Here is a 17,069-nt window from a genome sequence, read left to right on the forward strand (position 1 = left end):
TGTGAGACTCCATTTATATGAAATGTCCTGAATAGGCAAATCCATAGAGACACAAAGCAGATTAATGTTTTCCAAGGCTACAGGGAGGCAGGAATGTGGAGTGACTGTTTAGTAAGTATGCGGGGGCTGGGCATGGTGTCTCATGCCTATCATCCCAGTACTTTGGGAGGCCAAGGGAGGAGGATTACGTTAGGCTAGGAGTTTGAGACCAGTCTGGGCAACATAGCAAGACCCCCCATTTCTACAAAACATTTAAAAATTAGCTGGGCGTGGTGACACGTGCCTATAGACCCAGGTACTCAAGAGGCTGAGGCTGCACTCAACCACGATCATGCCACTGTGTTCACCCTGGGTGACAGAGGAAGACCTTCTCTCAAAAATAAATAAATAAATAAATAAATAAGTATGGGGTGCTCTTTTGGGGTGATGAGAGTGTCCTGGAAATAGATAGTGCTGATGGCTGCACAACATTCTGAACATACTAAATGACACTGAATTGTATACTTTAAATGATATGCTTTAAATGGTCACATTTATGTTATGTGTATTTTACTACAATAAAGGAAATGAAGGGAAACCTTTAGGATGAAATGAAAGAACACTAGACTGTAACTCAAATCCAGATGAAAGGCCAGGCATGGTGACTCATGCCTGTAATCCCAGCACTTTGGGAGGCCAAGGCAGGCAGATCACTTGAGGTCAGGAGTTTGAGACCTGCCTGGCCAACATGGTAAAACCCCATCTCTATCAAAAACATACAAAAATTAGCTGGGTGTGGTGTTGTGTGCCTGTATTTCCAGCTACTTGAAAGGCTGAGGTAGGAGAATCGCTTGAACCCAGGAGGCAGAGGTTGCCGTCAGCTGAGATTGTACCACTGCCCTCCAGTCTGGGTGACATAGTGAGACCCTGTCTCAAAAAAAAATCCACATGAAGAAATAAAGAACACTCTCCTACCACTGGCATTTTCTGCAATCACCTCCCAAATAAATTTCTTTTGTCCTCAAATTTGGGTCTGCTTAATGTAGTGGACTTGGGCAACTTGCCTAGGTTGGAATCCCAGCCCTACCACTTAGAAGCTGTGTGACCACAATTGTAGACTTCTCTGCGTCTCAATTTTCTCCTCTGTAAAGCAGGATAATAACTGTGCTTTTCTCGTAGTGTTATTGTGAAGACTGTTAGTGTCGCCCTCCCCTGCCTGTCAAAGGCCACCAGAATCACACGTGATTGAACAAATGTCTTGTCTTGCCCTGTCTTGTCTTTTCCTTTCCTTTCTTTTCTTTGCTTTGAGACAGTCTCGCTCTGTTACCCAGGCTGGAGTGTAGTGGCGCAATCTCGACTCACTGCAACCTCCATCCCCCAAATTCAAGCAATTCTCCTACCTCAGCCTCCCAAGTAGCTGGGACTACAGGCGCATGCCATTGTACCCAGCTAGTTTTTGTATTTTTAGTAAAAACAGGGTTTCACCATGTTGGCCAGGCTGGTCTCAAACTCCTGGCTGCAAGTGCTCCTGCCTGCCTCAGCCTCCCAAAGTGCTGGGATTGCAGGTGCAAGCCACTGTTTGCCCCCGCCCCACTCCCCAGGATTTTTCTGTTCCTCGGAAGCTCCAACTCACACCAGACTACTATTCCCAGAGATCAGTCCTGGGGAGAAAATCAGGTAGTGGCAGCAAACCCCAAGACTTTGGTTCTCAGTCTCCCACACTGACAGACCAGGGGCAGCCAGCTCAGGGATTGTCCCTTCCTGATTCTTTGACCCCACCAGCCCTGGCCTCATACCTGCGCTCCTGCTTTAGTTAATATACCCCATAACCCATCACAAACCATGTCTGGTGGGGTCCTCAGCCCCTTCCCACCCAGGAATTAGAGGACAATGTTGATGAGATTGACTTCAGCTACAGACTCCAAAAATCCAGTCAACTTGTGATTTTGTCAGGACTATGAAATGCCAAGCACATAAGCTGGCTTTAAAGGAAGAAAAGAGACCAGGCGCAGTGGCTCAAGCCTGTAATCTCAGTGCTTTGGGAGGCCAAGGCAGAAGAATTTCTTGAGCCCAGGAATTTGACAGGAGCCTGAACAATATAGCAAGAAGAACTCATCTCTATTAAAAAAAAAAAAATTTTTTTTTTGAAACAGAGTCTTGCTCTGTTGCCCAGGCTGGAGTACAGTGTCAAAATATCAGCTCACTATAACCTCTGCCTTCTGGATTCAAGCAATTCTCCTGCCTCAGCCTCCCTAGTAGCTGGAATTACAGGCCTGAGCCACCACGCCCAGCCTGGGGGGTTTATCAACAGTTCCAGAATGTTAGCAGGTGCAATAGAGACAGGAGGAGGGAGGGAGAGGCTGAGAGAGCTTACAGAGGCCAGGACCATGCATGGATGCCAGTCACTGCTTGCAAGACCACACAGAATCCTCTACTACAGAGAAAGTTGAGATCTCAGACCTTAGGAAGTCCTGACACACACTTCCCTGGGTTCAGCCCTCCCTTCCCCATTCTAAACTTAGGATGTCTACCTGGGCAAGGTGGCTGATGCCTGTAATCCCAGCATTTTGGGAGGCCAAAGTGGGAGAACCTGGAACCAGGAGTTCCAGACCAGCCTGAGAAAGACCCCAGTCTCTACTAAATAATTAGCCGAGCACAGTGGGTGCACGCCTGTAGTCCCAGCTACTTGAGAGATTGAGGCGGGAGGATCACTGGAGTGCAGGAGTTCGAGGCTGCGGTGAGCTGTTTGCATCACTGCACTGCAGCCTGGGACAGAAAGCTAGACCCTGTCTCTCAAAAATAAATAAATAAAAACACACTTATGACGTCACCCTCTCTGCTATGATAAGGTCCCTCTCTGCCCCACCCACTTCAGGGCCCATCCCTGCATCTTGGGGAGGAAATATGTCCATTTTGCTCAGTCTTGCCCGCTGTCAGTAACTGTCCCTACTACATATTCCTCTCTAGCTTGAGGGATTCTCCACCCCTCCCTTCTCTGTTACGAGGGCCCATTCATTCATTCATTCATTCATCAAACGTTATAAGCAGTTCCCGCGCTGGGGACCCAAAAGAGACCCGACCTAGGCTCCGCATTCCGACTCCGCGAGGAGCTATCAGCCTGGGAGGATGGGGCATGGGAGGAGGGCCTATCCCTCCCCACGATCACCGCGCGTTCCGAGCTTTGATGGAGCAACACACGGCGCTGTGGGCTTCAGAGAAGACATTTAACCTGGCCTGGACTAGGACAGGGGACGGGCCTGACTCTTTAATGGGACCCCCCTCCCCCCAATCCCAACCGCCCGGTCTCCAGCACAGAACTGGATTCCTGGAGGATACAGTGCCATCACGTCCCTCTTAGTCTTCGGGATTTCTGGCCACGCCCCCTCTCAGCCCCAACCCACGAGCCCCTCCCTAACCTGACCCCGCCCCATCCCTGGCCTAAGCCCCACCCTCCTTTAGCCCCACCCGTATTTCATTCAACCCAGGCCTCAAGCCCCACCGCCCAGGACGCCAATGCGCGCACCAATCTCACATACCCATTAGTCAGAGAGTGCCACTTCCCCGCCCTCCTTTAGTATCATTGGTTCCCTAGGTGTCAATCTTCGTTATAGCTCCCCCAACAGTTGCCAGGGCCCAGGTTTGAGGGACAGATAATAATGAACGTCTCGGGATGTCTCGTTATTGGGCAGAAAGCCCGGCTCTGGGCGGGGCTTAGTGCCAAACGCTTGGCCGCGTCTACCTAGTGTTCCTCAGGGCCGCAGTCTTTCCTCAGAGACACACCCCTTCCTTCCTTGCTATTGGCTTTATCACGTGTTCATCAACAGGATTCCTCATTCCGATACGCAAAGCTACTGGTCCTTCATTGTTTCCCTCATTTCAATTCGCTCTCTCCTCAGAGGCGGCAACCTTCTGACCGTAGTCAGGGCCCGCCTCACGAAATGGCCACGGAGTGGTCAGACACCCCGTCACTCCTGACTTGTGGGCGGAGCCAGATTGCTTAGGGGAGGCGAATTGGCGGACGGGGCCTCGGGGGCGGGGCAGCGGCTCCTGTCAGCGGGTGAAATGGCAGCGGCGGAGCCGGCGGCGGCCGCGGTCCCGGGGGGCGGCTGAGGGGGCCGGGCCGGGGCTACGAGGCGAACGGCGTGGCTGGGATCCGGCGGCGCAGCCGGGAGCGGCGAGGCTCGGCACCGCGATGGCGGCGCGCTCGGCGCAGGTAGGGCGGCGCGGGCCGGGCCTGCCGGGCGCCTGTTCAGGCCGGCGGCTCCGCGATGCGGCCCGCGGGGAACTGGCAGGACAGGGACTCGGGCCGTCGTGCCCCAGACCCCGTGCTGAGAGCCTCGGCATCCCCAGCCCAGGACCCTCGGGGGACCCTGGCCCCTGCTCACCCGCGTTGCGGATCCCTCCGGACCCTCCCCGGGATCCCCTGCATGATCCCCCTCCCCCACTCCAGCCCCTCCCCGTGAGGACCTCGCAGGCCCAGGACCCCCGTCCACCCTTTGCACTGACCCTCAGGACTCCTCTCCGGGAACCTCTTCAGGGGTCCCCATCCCCCACACTCCGCCGGTCAGTCCCCCTCAAGCGCCCCCCAAGCCCAAGAACCCCCGCCCACCTTCTGCCCTGATCTCTCAGGACCCCTCCCTTGTGGACAACACTTGCCATCCCCTCTCCGCACCCCCTCACTTCACATCCTCCTATCTTCGGCCTAGAACTGCCCCCACCTCTCCCCAAGGAGACTAGCCTCAAGGCCCTACCCGCCCCCCATGCTGACCCCACAGGACCCCTCTCTGGCCTCTGTAAATCGGACTTCCTACCCCTGCTCACAGCCCTCAGCTCAGCCTGCTAGCCCATCTCCCAACCCAGCTGCCCCATGCCCAAGGGCACCCCTAAACATCACTCCCCGGCGTCCACCCAGCACACTCTGGTAGCTCCACTGATCCTGCCCCATCTGGATCTTGGCTTCCTGAAAAATCCACCCATGCTCAAGACCTGCCAATGGATATTCCGAACCACCCCACTCCCCATTCAGAGCCACCCATCTTTCTGAAAACCCCAATCTCTCTCTCTCTCTCTCTCTCTCTCTCTCTCACACACACACACACACACACACACACACACAGCCGGTCACTTAGATCCCCCAGCACACAGAGAAAAACTTAAGAGCTCCAACACAGACCCCAGGCATATCTGCCCCTGCCCCCACCCATTCAATATCTCTGTACCCCTCCTCAGATTCCACCTGTCCAGGCCCTCCCAGAGCCCCCAGCAGCTCCCCCAGCTCAAGCAGAGACTCCAGACACCTTGAGGTGCCTGCCTCGCCTTGGGAAGCCAGTCTGCCCCTCCACCAAGCTGGCGCCCACATTGGGGCCCTGGAGGGTGGCAGGGCCCCAGAATGCCCCAGCAACTGCCCCTGTGGGAACTTGCCCCAGGCCTCTGCTGAGTTACCCATTCTTCCCTGCTGTGCCCTTTCAAAGGGAAGGACGCTCACTTTCTCTCCTACACTAGTGTCCCAAAGGAACCGCTGCCCGCCCCCGATTTATGCCACCTCCTGGAGGGAAGGGAGGGGGTTCAGACAGCTCCTGGCTTTGGTCCTGAAGTCTGCCCAGACGGGTAAGACCAGCCTCCTGACCCCATCACGCCTGCTGGCCTCAAATGGCAGAGCCAGCAGGGCAGTCCAGGCAGCTCCTCGGAGCTGGCCCTGGCGGCCCGAGCAAGTTGTTTCACCCACAGCCAGTGTATTTGGCCAAGACAGAATAGCTTCCTTCTCTCTGGCATTTGAGACCCAGTGGGGCTGGGTCGGGGCCTGCTATAAGCAGGCAGCTTTGTTAAGGAATATTTTCAGAAGGGAAAAATGTGCTGAAGAGGCTCTGGTGGAAGGTGAATGAGTTGTCTGCTTCGTTTTATTCCCCCTCAGCCAGGCTGTGATTGAGTGAGAGGACCCACGTTCCTGTGTCTTTCCATCTTATGTGGCTCTTCCTGTCCATCCTGCCTCCCTCTTCACCCCAGCCCCAGCCTCCTGGTCCAACCTGTAGGTTCCCCTGGGCTTCTGTGGTCAGCGGCGGGTGGTTTGGAAGGGATTGCAGGTGGCTTGGCCCTGGCACAGGGATGAGATGAGACAGGAGAGGAGACGCTGGTGCGACACTGTGGCCAGGACTGCAGGGGGCGAGGAGGAGCTGGACCAGTCCAGCCCCACGCAGCCTGGGCACCATGCGTCTGGGGTCCTTCTGACAACATAACTGTGCTCAGAAAGCCTGAGGCAAAAAGCCCAGGCTTCCTTGTGGATATTACTCTGGACCGCCCCGGGAAAAAGTTGAGTTAGGCTCAGTGCCTCAACTTCCCCATCTGGAAACTGGGGTTGGGGAGAGTGGCTAAATCCTTAGGACAGAACTTGGAACTGCAGGGAAGCCAGGAGGCTAGGGTGTGGCCCTGCGTGTTCACCGGGTGCTGTGGGGATGGGATGGTGTCCTATGGGTGCCTGTAAATCACTGGCCACCCAGGTCCCTGCTGGGGTCTTAGGTGACACCTCATTGGATAGTGGCCATCTTCCTACGGCTGAGCTGTATTGCAGGGAGCCAGCTCGAATTAGAGCTGGGAGGATGAAGATGAGAGACAGTCTGTTGCAGGATTTGTGGTTATGTACAGGGGTTTCCCGGAAGGATCACGGCGGGTGGGGTGGGCATGAGGGGCTATCAGATAGCCATCCTGAGACGCAGCATCTACCTCTGACCCCCCACCTAGACCTCTGACACCCCACATAGACCTCTGATGCTGGGTAGGAAGAGGTTTGTTCTATCCACTTGCTGAAGGAAGGCTTGGAGGAAAAGACTCCTGAAGGTCACGTGGTGTCTCTTATGCACAGGAAACTAAACTCCACAGCCTCCCTAGGGTTGAGTTTTGTGCAGAGACGGTGAGCTTTGAAGGCTCTCTGGGAATGACTGTGAACTCTGTAGGAAACCACCAGGAGGGCTTGTCAGCGATACGAACACAGTTTTCCCTGAGACTGGGCTCATGGAGGTGCATCTTTGCTTGTGTGCTTTGAGAGGTGCGTGAAGATGAGGAGGAATGTATATTTCCATTTCCTCTTGCAGAATAGAGATGCCAGTTGTTACAGGGAAGCCCTGGGCATGGAGTCGGATGCTGGGGTATAAAGGAATGTAAAGTGTGTAAAATGTGGTCCCTGCCCTGCATCTAAAGCCCCTCTCGCTGGCATGCGACAGCCCCCGCCCACGTGCTCAGCACCATGCCAAGAACCATTGACATATTATCTATCTCGTTTAATCTTCCCAACAACTCGGAGGAACCAGGATTCCAGTGCCCGCCCTTGCCATCATGGCCTGCTGCCTGCTGCTGGGAGCTCGAGACAGAATTATGTACAGCAGGCTGCAGTGGGAGCCTAGAAAAAAGGCCCGATGCCTCCCTGGGGTGTTGGGGAAGGCACAGTGGGGATGACTTATGGACCGGGTCACAGGCAGGCATGGCAGGAAAGGGTGTTCCAGGTAGCAGAAGTGCTTGCACAGAGGCCCAGGAGGCAGGAGCAAACGTGGCGTTCAGGGAGGCGTGTCCCTGCACATCCTTTGATGAGCTTCTTCCTACAAGCCCTTGTGTCCCCATTGCGATCTGTATACTTGGCACACACCGTGAGGGGCTCCCCAGCAAGGGGGATCTCTAGTTGGGAGAACTTGAAAAGGCAGTAAACCTGCTCTACCCAGGGAAGACTGCAGCACACGCATGCTGGAAATCCAGGCAATAGAAGGAAGGAGATTCGTTTAGGAGAACTAACTCAACCCATTAGGGTCAGGGAGGAAACTTACCCTTTTGAGGGAGATTGGGAAGGCCTCATTGTCATGACTCACCTGCACTTTCATTCATTTCTCAGCATGCCATGATGTGCTTGTGAGAGTGTTTCACTGAAATCTGAGGCCCAGCGCAGTGGCTCATGCCTGTAACATCGGCACTTTGGGAAGCTGAGGCGGGAGGATCACCTGAGGTCAGGAGTTCGAGACCAGCCTGGCCAACATGGTGAAACCCCATCTCTACTAAAAATACAAAAAAATTAACAGGTGTGGTGGTACACACCTGTAGTCCCAGCTACTCAGGAAGCTGAGGCAAGAGAATTGCTTATACCTGGGAGGCTGAGGTTGCAGTAAGCCAAGATCATGCCACTGCACTTCCGCCTGGGCCAGAGAGCGAGACGTCATCTCAAAAAAACAAATTAAAGTTAAAACAAAATTTAAGGCCGAATGCCATGGCTCACACCTGTAATCCCAGCACTTTGGGAGGCTGAGGCAGGTGAATCACCTGTGGTCAGGAGTTCGAGACTAGCCTGACCAATATGGAGGAAACTCCATCTCTACTAAAAATACAAAATTAGCCAGGCGTGGTGGCACATGCCTGTAATCTCAGCTACTGGGGAGGCTGAGGCTGGAGTATTGCCTGAACCCAGAAGGCGGAGGTTGCGGTGAGCCGAGATCACACTATTGCATTCCAGGCTGGGCAACAAGAGTGAAACTCCATCTCAAAAAAAAAAAGTTTTTTTTAAGAAAAATGAGGGATTTGCCAGAAGGAAACTATTATAACAGCCAAAAGTAATCTGGTGAAATTACAAGAGAGAAAACATTCTTTTTAAGTCAGAAAGGATTCCGCAGGTCAGAATGCTTCACCGCTCTGATTTTAGCCCAAAGGTGTGTGCTGCTGTTGCTACTATTGTTACCAAAAACAGTGATTCTAGTTTTACTGTGTTTAATCTTTAAACAGGATTACCACAGAAAGGGATGGCCCGTTGAAGAGGGGAAGTTTATTTATCCGACAAATATGGGATGCCTCTTAGACTCTACAGATGCAATAGTGGGCTAGACAGTGCCAGCTGCTGCCCCGGTGGAACTTTCCATCGAGGGGAATAAATATCACAGACCAGGCTGGTCTTAAGCACATGACAGGTTTCAGCTCATTGATTCCTGTGAGGTACAAAACCTGTGAGGTTGATACTGTCATTAGCCCTGTTTTCAGATAAAGAAACTGAGGCAGGCCAAGTGCAGTGGCTCACACCTATAATCCCAGCACTTTGAGAGGCCAAGTCAGGGAGATCACTTGAGGCCAGGAGTTTGAGACCAACCTGGGCAACATAGTGAGACTGTCTCTCTGCAATAATAATAATATAACAAAATTTTCTGGACATGGTGGCAAGTGCCTGTAGTCCCAGCTACCTGGGAGGCTGAGGCAGGAGGATCACTTGAGCTCAGGAGTTGGAGGCTGCAGTGGGCTATGATTGTGCCACTATACTGCAGCCTGGGGAACCAGAGAAAGACCCTGTCTCTAAAAATAAAATAAAAATAAACAAACAAACATTGAGGCAAGGCTGGGCAGTGGCTCACACCTGTAATCCTAGCACTTTGAGAGGCAGAGGCGGGCGGATTACCTGAGGTTGGGAGTTCGAGACCAGCCTGACCAACAGAGTGAAACCCCATCTCTACTAAAAATGCAAAAATTAGCCAGACGTGGTGGTGCGTGCCTGTGATCCCAGCTACTCAGGAGGCTGAGGCAGGAGAATTGCTTGAACATGGGAGGCAGTGGTTGCAGTGGGCCGAGATCATGCCATTGCACTTCAGCCTGGGTGACAGAGTGAGACTGTGTCTCAAAAAAAAAAAAAGAAAAAAAAATGAAAGCAAAATACTTCATACCCAAGATCACAACGATAGAAAGGGGTAGAGGAGGCCAGGTGTAGTGGCTCACGCCTATAATCCCAGCACTTTGGGAGGCTGAGCCGGATGCATCACCCAAGGTCAGGAGTTCGAGACCAGCCTGGTCAACATGGTGAAACCCTGTCTCTACTGAAAATACAAAAAGTAGCCAGGGCTGGTGGCAGGCATCTGTAATCTCAGCTACTTGGGAGGCTGAGGCAGGAAAATTGCTTGAATTCAGGAGGCAGAGGATGCAGTGAGCCAAGATCATGCCACTGCACTTCAGCCTGGGTGACAGAAGGAGACTCAGTTTCAAAAAAGAATAAAAGAAAAGAAAGGGGTAGAGGAGGGATTTAAACCCAGGCTGCAAGCTCTGAAGTTCTCACCTGGAGCCAAGAGATCTGGGATAACAACCTGCACTCCAAGGCCAGGGATATGGAACCCTCCAGAGCCATGTGGAGGAACAGCTAGACCGGGCACAAGAAGAGATCGGGCAGGGACCTCTGAATTCCAGCCGCTGTTCTTGATATCCAAGGGGCAGCTCAGCTGTCAGTTGCCCACCCACCCCTTGCCAAGGAAGAGGGGACCTAAGGTGCAAAGTTGGGCCACTTCTCCAGGGGTCAGAGCCAGCCAGGACAGCAGCAGTCTGCCAGCCCCCAGCAACAGTCTGTCAGGCAGGACAAACCGGAGTCACGTGGCATCTTTTGAGGCTTTAGATTCAGAAATGAGTCTGTGTTCCTGGCAATCATTACAGAAATGTGGGGTAGGGCCGGGCGCAGTGGCTCACACCTGTAATTCCAGCACTTTGGGAGGCCAAGGCAGGTGAATCACCTGAGATCAGGAGTTTGAGACCAATCTGGCCAACATGGCGAAATACTATCTCTACTAAAAATACAAAAATTAGCTGGGTGTGGTGGCGGGTGCCTGTAATCCCAGCTACTCTGAGCAGGAGAAGTGCTTTAACCCAGGAGGCGGAGGTTACACTGAGCCGAGATGGCGCCACTGCACTCCAGGCTGGGTGACAGAGTGAGACTCCATCTCAGAAAAGAAAAAAAGGAAGAAATGGGGGTAGAGGAGAAAGGGAAACAACATTGAAAGAAAACTTGGGGTCTTCATTGCTGTCTCTGAAAATGCCACAGACTGAAAGATGTGTCATATGCTCTTGCCCTCTCCCTGTTGAAAAATAATGACTGTTTTCACCGAATACCCCCTGCACTTGGGGTTTTATGTACGTGTATCATTCCCAAAGTAAAAGAACGCAGAGAGAGCTGCAGCCCCGCAGGTGGACTTAGGACAAAGGTTGTACAGTCAGAAATCCAAGTTCAAATCCTTCTTCCTCTCTAGCCTAATAAAGGGACTCTGTGTGCCATATGGCACTTGTGTATTAAAGCCATCATTGGCTTTTCTGCTTACACTATACAGATATTTCTTTTCCTTTTTCTTTTTTTGAGGTGGAGTCTCACTCTGTCATCCAGGCTGGAGTGCGGTGGCACAGTTTTAGCTCACCACAAACTCTGCCTCTTGGGTCAAGCAATCCTCCTGCCTCAGCCTCCTGAGTAGCTAGGATTATAGGCATGTGCCACTATGCCCAGCTAATTTTTTTGTATTTTTAATAGAGATAGGGTTTGACCATGTTGGCCAGGCTGGTCTCGAACTCCTGATCTCAAGTGATCCACTCACCTCGGCCTCCCAAATTGCTGGGACTACAGGTGTGAGCTACCACGCCCGGCCTTTATTATTATTTTTAAAATAGACTTGGGCTGAAGCAGAAGGATCCCCTGTGGCCAGGAGTTCAAGACCAACCTGGGCAACAGAGTGAGACCCCTGTCTCAAAAATAAAATTAAATTAAATAAGACTGTATTTTGTAGAACTCTTTGAGATTTATAGAACAACTGAGGACAATACGGAGAGTTTCCACGTGCCCCACACCCAGTCTTCCCTATAGTTAATGTCTTCCATTAATATGATATATCGTAATTAATGGGCCAGTATTGATACATCATTATTAACTGAAGTCCACACTTTATTCAGATTTCCTTTGTTTTTTCCCAGTAACCTTTCTCCATCCCAGGATCCCACATGGCACTTAGTCGTCATCGTCTCCTAACCTCCTCTGGATCATGACAGTTTCTCAGACTTCCCTTGCTTTTTGTGACCTTGACAGGTTTTTGTTTTTGTTTTTGTTTTTTTGTTTTGTTTTGAGATGGAGTCTCGCTCTTATTGCTCAGGCTGAAGTACAATGACGTGATCTCGTCTCACAGCAAACTCCGCCTCCCGGGTTCAAGTGACTCTCCTGCCTCAGCCTCCAGAGTAGCTGGGATTACAGGTGCATGCCACCACACCCGGCTAACTTTGTATTTTTAGTAGAAATGGGGTTTCTCCATGTTGGTTATGCTGGTCTCGAACTCCTTACTTCAGGCGATCTGCCCACCTCAGCCTCCCAAAGTGCTGGGATTATAGGTGTTAGTCCAGCCAACCGTGACAGAGGAGGGCTGAGTAGGTGTTAGGTGTTTTGTGGAATGTCGTCTGATCCTGATTTATCTGGTGTTTTTCCTTTTTTTTTTTTTTTTTGAGACGGAATCTCGCTCTGTCACCCAGGCTGGAGTGCAGTGGTGTGATCTCGGCTCACTGCCACTTCGGCCTCCTGGGTTCAAGCCATTTTCCTGCCTCAGCTTCCTGAGTAGCTGGGATTACAGGTGTGTGCCACCACACCCGGCTAATATCTTTTTTTATATATAGAGACAGGGTTTCACCATGTTGGCCAGGTTGGTCTCGAACTCCTGACCTCAAGTGATCTGCCCACCTCGGCCTCCCAAAATGCTGGGATTACAGGTGTCAGCCACCGCGCCCAGCCTCTCTGGTGTTTTTCTCATGGTTGGACTGGGGGTTTGAGGAAGAAGATCACAGGGGTGAAAGATCCTTCCTGTCACATCCTATCAAGGGTATGCATTAGCCACGTGACTTATCACTGTTGATGTTGACCTTGATCTGCTGCCTGAGTGACATGGAAAGTTTCATCTTCATTTATTCAGCAAACATTTGTTGAGCATGTACTGAATGCCAGATGGTGCATCAGGGGCTCAGAGTAGAGAATAGAGAGGCTCTTGCCCTCAAATCATGCATGACCCTATAGGGCGGGCGGGCAGCCAGGTATAGACATAATTGTCATAGAACGTGCATTGGGCTTGGGTGAGAGCAGGAGGGTAGGTGTTTTCAGGGAGAGAGAGGGAAGAAGTAAGCCAGGGTGCTGGACGAAGGGAGGTTGACACGGAAGTTTTCACAAAAAGAATGGCCAAACCAGCTGGGCACAGTCCCAGCACTTTGAGGAGCCGAGGCGGGAGGATTACTTGAGCCCAGGTCAAGGCTGCAGTGAACAGTGAGCTATGATCATACCACTGCACTCCAGCTGGGGAGACACAGCAAAACCCTGTCTCTAAAAAGAAAAAAAATCCAAACCAGGTCTTGGAGAATGTCCTTCCAGTCAGAGGGAACAGAGTGTGCACAGACAACGGCAAGAGGAGACCCATGTGCCTGGAGGACTGAGTGTGCCAGGCAGGGATGCAGAAAGAGGTGAGGCTGGGAAGGGCGCACATGTCTTGCAAAGACATCTGGGCTCCTTCTTACCATTGGGAGCTGCTAAAGGGTCTTGGGCAGGCACATGATCTGGCTAGAGCTGCAGTTCTGTATGGTTCTGGTGGCCCCGTGGACAGAGCATCAGAAAGGACAGAAAGCCCAATAGATGTGGCAGGCCCCATCAAGACAGCAGCTTCGGCTGAGCAGGGTGGCTCACACCTGTAATCCCAGCACTCTGGAAGGCTGAGGCAGGAGGATCACTTGAAGCCAGGAGTTTAAGAGCAGTCTGGGCAACATAGTGAGACCCCATGTCTATGAAAAAGTAGAACAATTAGCAAGGCATGGTGGCGAATGTGAGGCCGGGCTTATTCACTCCTGTAATCCCAGCACTTTGGGAGGCTGAGGCAGGTGGATCACCTGAGGTCAGGAGTTCAAGACCAGCCTAACCAACATGGCAAAACCCCATCTCCACTAAAAATAAAGTTAGCCAGGCATGGTGGCGCATGCCTGTAATCCCAGCTACTCAGGGGGCTGAGGCAGGAGAATTGATTGAACTTGGGAGGCGGAGGTTGCAGTGAGCCAAGATTGCACCATTGCACTCCAGCCTGGGCACAAGAGCGAAATCCGTCTCAAAAAAAAAAAAATTCACCCACTAATGCTTACAGTTCGGTGGCATTCATTCCAATTGTGGTAACCATCACCACTATCTAATTCCAGGACATTTCTATCACCCAAAAAGAAACCCTATACCCATAAGCAGTTTCTCCCCACTCCTCGCTCCCCCGGTCTCTGGTGACCACAAATCCACTTTGTGTGTCTATGGATTGGCCTGTTCTGGACATTCCATATAAAGGGAGTCACACACTGTGTGGCCTTTCGTGTCTGGCTTCTCTCACTGAGCGCCATGTTTTCAAAGTTCATCCATGCTGTGGCCTGTGTCGGTGCTTCACTCCTCTTCATGGCTAATATTCCACTGTCTGGGCGGACCCTGTTTTATTGGTCCATTCACCGCTGATGGACATTTGAATTGTTTCTGCTTTTTGGCTTTTGTGAGTAACGCTGCTATGAACAGATGTTTGCCATTCTCTTGCGTTGATCCCTAGGAGTGGATTTGCCAAGTCGCATGGTGACAATGTGTTTAAGTTTTTGAGGAACCCCCTGGCTGTTCTCCATCCTACGGTATCATTTACTGCAAGCGTTTATCTCAATCTGTGAAGGAGAGTCTGGGTGATTATTTTTTGGTATCTGCCTCGGACGCTCCGAGAGGGCAGGGGTGATTCCTGCCCTGGTGGGGGAAACACAGAACATGCAATGCTGGGTAAGCTGCGGGCAACTCTGGCAACTTTGGCCAGTTCTTGAGAGAAAGGAAAGCTGGTGACTTACATTTGGTCATGTAAGCCCCAAGAGTGAGATCGCCAAGGCATCAAGGAGCAAGGCCAAGGCAGGACCTGGGGAAGAAGAGGTGCCACACAGGGGACTGAGTAGTCCTGGCCAGAGACAGAAGGGAAGCCAGGAGCCCAGCCCTCATCAGCCAGCAGGGGCTTCAGGAAGGAGGAAGCATGCCCGGAGGAGGAGGGGGCTTCAGGAAGGGGGCTTCAAGAAGGAGGAAGCGTGCCCGGCAGTGCCCCCAAGAGGGACAGCGAAAGGGAGGTTCAAAATGCCCAGCATTCCAGCACTTTCCATCCCCACACCTCCCATGACCCCCTTTCCAGTGCTCTGACCTGGTTCAGCTTCCTAAGCTATGATCGGCCTTGTGGAGGTGTGGCTGGAGGGGGTGCTGTCAGGGACAGGGGCCAGGACCTCCCTTCAGATGGCTGAGGAACAGTTGAGGTGAAGCACCGAAGTAAAGGACATGGAGAGGCTGTGACCCAGACCCAGAGGCCAATGGGTGGGTCGCCAAGGCTCATGCTCATTTAGCAGGGGGAGATGGAAAAGGGGCCTTCCTGCAACGTTCCCTGCCATGTCTCCTGCCAAGACAGTGCCTGGCCCTCAGGTGGCCCTCAGTTAGCACCAGAAAGGAGTGACTGGGCCAGCAAGAGTCATAGCACCGTCAAGGGAGTGCAGGGCTGCCCACAGAGTCAGGACAGCAGCCCGCCTCCATCCCAAACCCGCTCTGTTCCCAGAGGGTGAGGGCTGCTCCGAGCAGGAAGTGTGTGTGAGGGTGTATGTGTAGAGAGGTGGAAATCAATGTGTGTGTTTGAGTGTGGGTGGGTGAGAGTGTGTGTCAGTATGTTTTGAGAGGTATGAGAGTATGTGTGTATATTGATTGTGTGTGTGAGTGTATGTCCTGTGCATGTGTATGAGGTGTGTACTGAGTGTGTGTGTGAATATGCATGGGTGTGTATTATGTACATATATATGTGCTAGTGTGTGAATGTGTATAGATATATGTGTATCCAGGTGTGTGTATGTGTGCATGTATGTAAACGTGCATGGATATGTGTGTATCAAGTGTGTACATGTGAAAATGTGTGAATGTACATAGGTGTGTATCAAGTGTGTGCATGGATGTGTGTATGAATTGTGTGCATATCAAGTGTGTGTGAATGTGTATGGGTATGTGTATATCGAATGTGTGTGTGTGTATGCATGTGAAGGTACATGGGTGTATGTGTATCCATGTGTGAATGTATGCAAATATGCATGAGCATGTACGTATCAAGTTTGTGCATGTATGTGAAGGTACTGAGTATATCTGAGTGTGTGTGTGTGTGTGAATGTGCATGGGTATGTGTGTATCAAGTGTGTGCATGTGAACATGTGTATGTCGAGTGTGTGGACATAAATATGTATAGGTGTATGTGTATCTAAGTGTGTTCATGTGTGAGTGTGTATGAATGCATGGGTGTGTATTGTGTGAACGTGTGTATGCTTGTGAAGGTACTGGGTGTGTGTATCTGAGTGTGTGTGTATGAATATGCATAAGCATATGTGTGTCAAGTGTGTGCATGTGTGTGTGAATGTGTAGAGGTGTGTGAGCATGTGTGTGTGAATAGGCATAGATGTGTGTATCCGAGTGTGTATGTGTGTATGTGTGAGAGTTCGTATGTGAGTGAGTGTGGGTGTGAATGAGTATGTGTACATGTATGAAGGAGTGGGGGTGGCTGTGAAGTGTGTGAGAGTGCATGTGTGTTGTGCATGTGCACATGCTTCAGGAGGATGGTTTCCAGTGTTGAGAGAGTCTGAGGATGAGTGGAGAGAAAGTTCTGGTGGGATCAGAAGGTTCCTGCCTCTCAGACTGCAAGTTTCAGCCCTGCTTATTTAATATATTTCACTTCTTGTATGAAATACACACACATACCTGATAAACAGCTGAACAACCTCTGCTAGTGGACAGCTCCTGGGTTTGGGGATTTTAAAAATCAGAAACTGAGGCTCAGGCAGAGATTGGGTGGGGCCGATGCCCTGGGCTTGGGTTTCCTTGGTTCCAAAGTTCTCACTGCCCCCCAACTCCATCTGTGGTTCTGAAGCCTCGCCTCTACCACCTCCTCCCCATTCTCCCAGCTCTGAAGCTGCCCTCCCAGCCCCTCCCCACCCAGAGAGGTCCTTCTGATCAGCACTTCTCATCCACAGCCCCCGTTTCTGCCCTGCTGGCTTCAGACTTTGACTCTTTGGGAGGCCCTGGAGCAGCCCCCACTGTCCCTGTCTTGAGAATGATTAACTCCTGGTTAGGTGGTGCCCAGCAGCTTGGTCTTTGGGGCAGGTGGCCCCAGCCCACTTGGCAATGAGAGAGTTCCTTTCACTCACCAAAATCCAAAACCCTCAGCACCTGGCAAACTAGGGGAACACTTGAGGAACCAAGGTAGAACCAGCAGCCCTGGGGAGCCACAGAGGCCTGGAGG

The 17,069-nt window shown here is 51.8% G+C and overlaps 1 protein-coding gene across 8 annotated transcripts in view; it reads left to right on the forward strand.

Annotated features, from left to right (window-relative positions):
• Positions 1-4,013: 4,013 nt before the first annotated feature.
• The window catches only part of EVI5L (ecotropic viral integration site 5 like), a 32,423-nt gene continuing 19,367 nt past the window's right edge, over positions 4,014-17,069 (forward strand). For 5 of the 8 annotated variants that reach the window (XM_035283954.3, XM_035283950.3, XM_035283953.3 and 2 more), the window contains exon 1: positions 4,014-4,192. Coding sequence is in view for 2 of the 8 variants with exons in the window: in XM_035283948.3 (XP_035139839.1) it covers positions 13,124-13,224 (101 nt within the window). In the remaining 6 variants the exon portion in view is untranslated. Of the gene's footprint in view, positions 4,193-13,113; positions 13,225-17,069 lie in introns of all 8 variants that reach the window. The other 3 variants (XM_035283951.3, XM_035283948.3, XM_035283949.3) reach the window with 1 other exon arrangement.

This window comes from Callithrix jacchus, chromosome 22, assembly GCF_049354715.1.
Source record: "Callithrix jacchus isolate 240 chromosome 22, calJac240_pri, whole genome shotgun sequence".
Classification (NCBI taxonomy): Eukaryota; Metazoa; Chordata; class Mammalia; order Primates; family Cebidae; genus Callithrix; species Callithrix jacchus.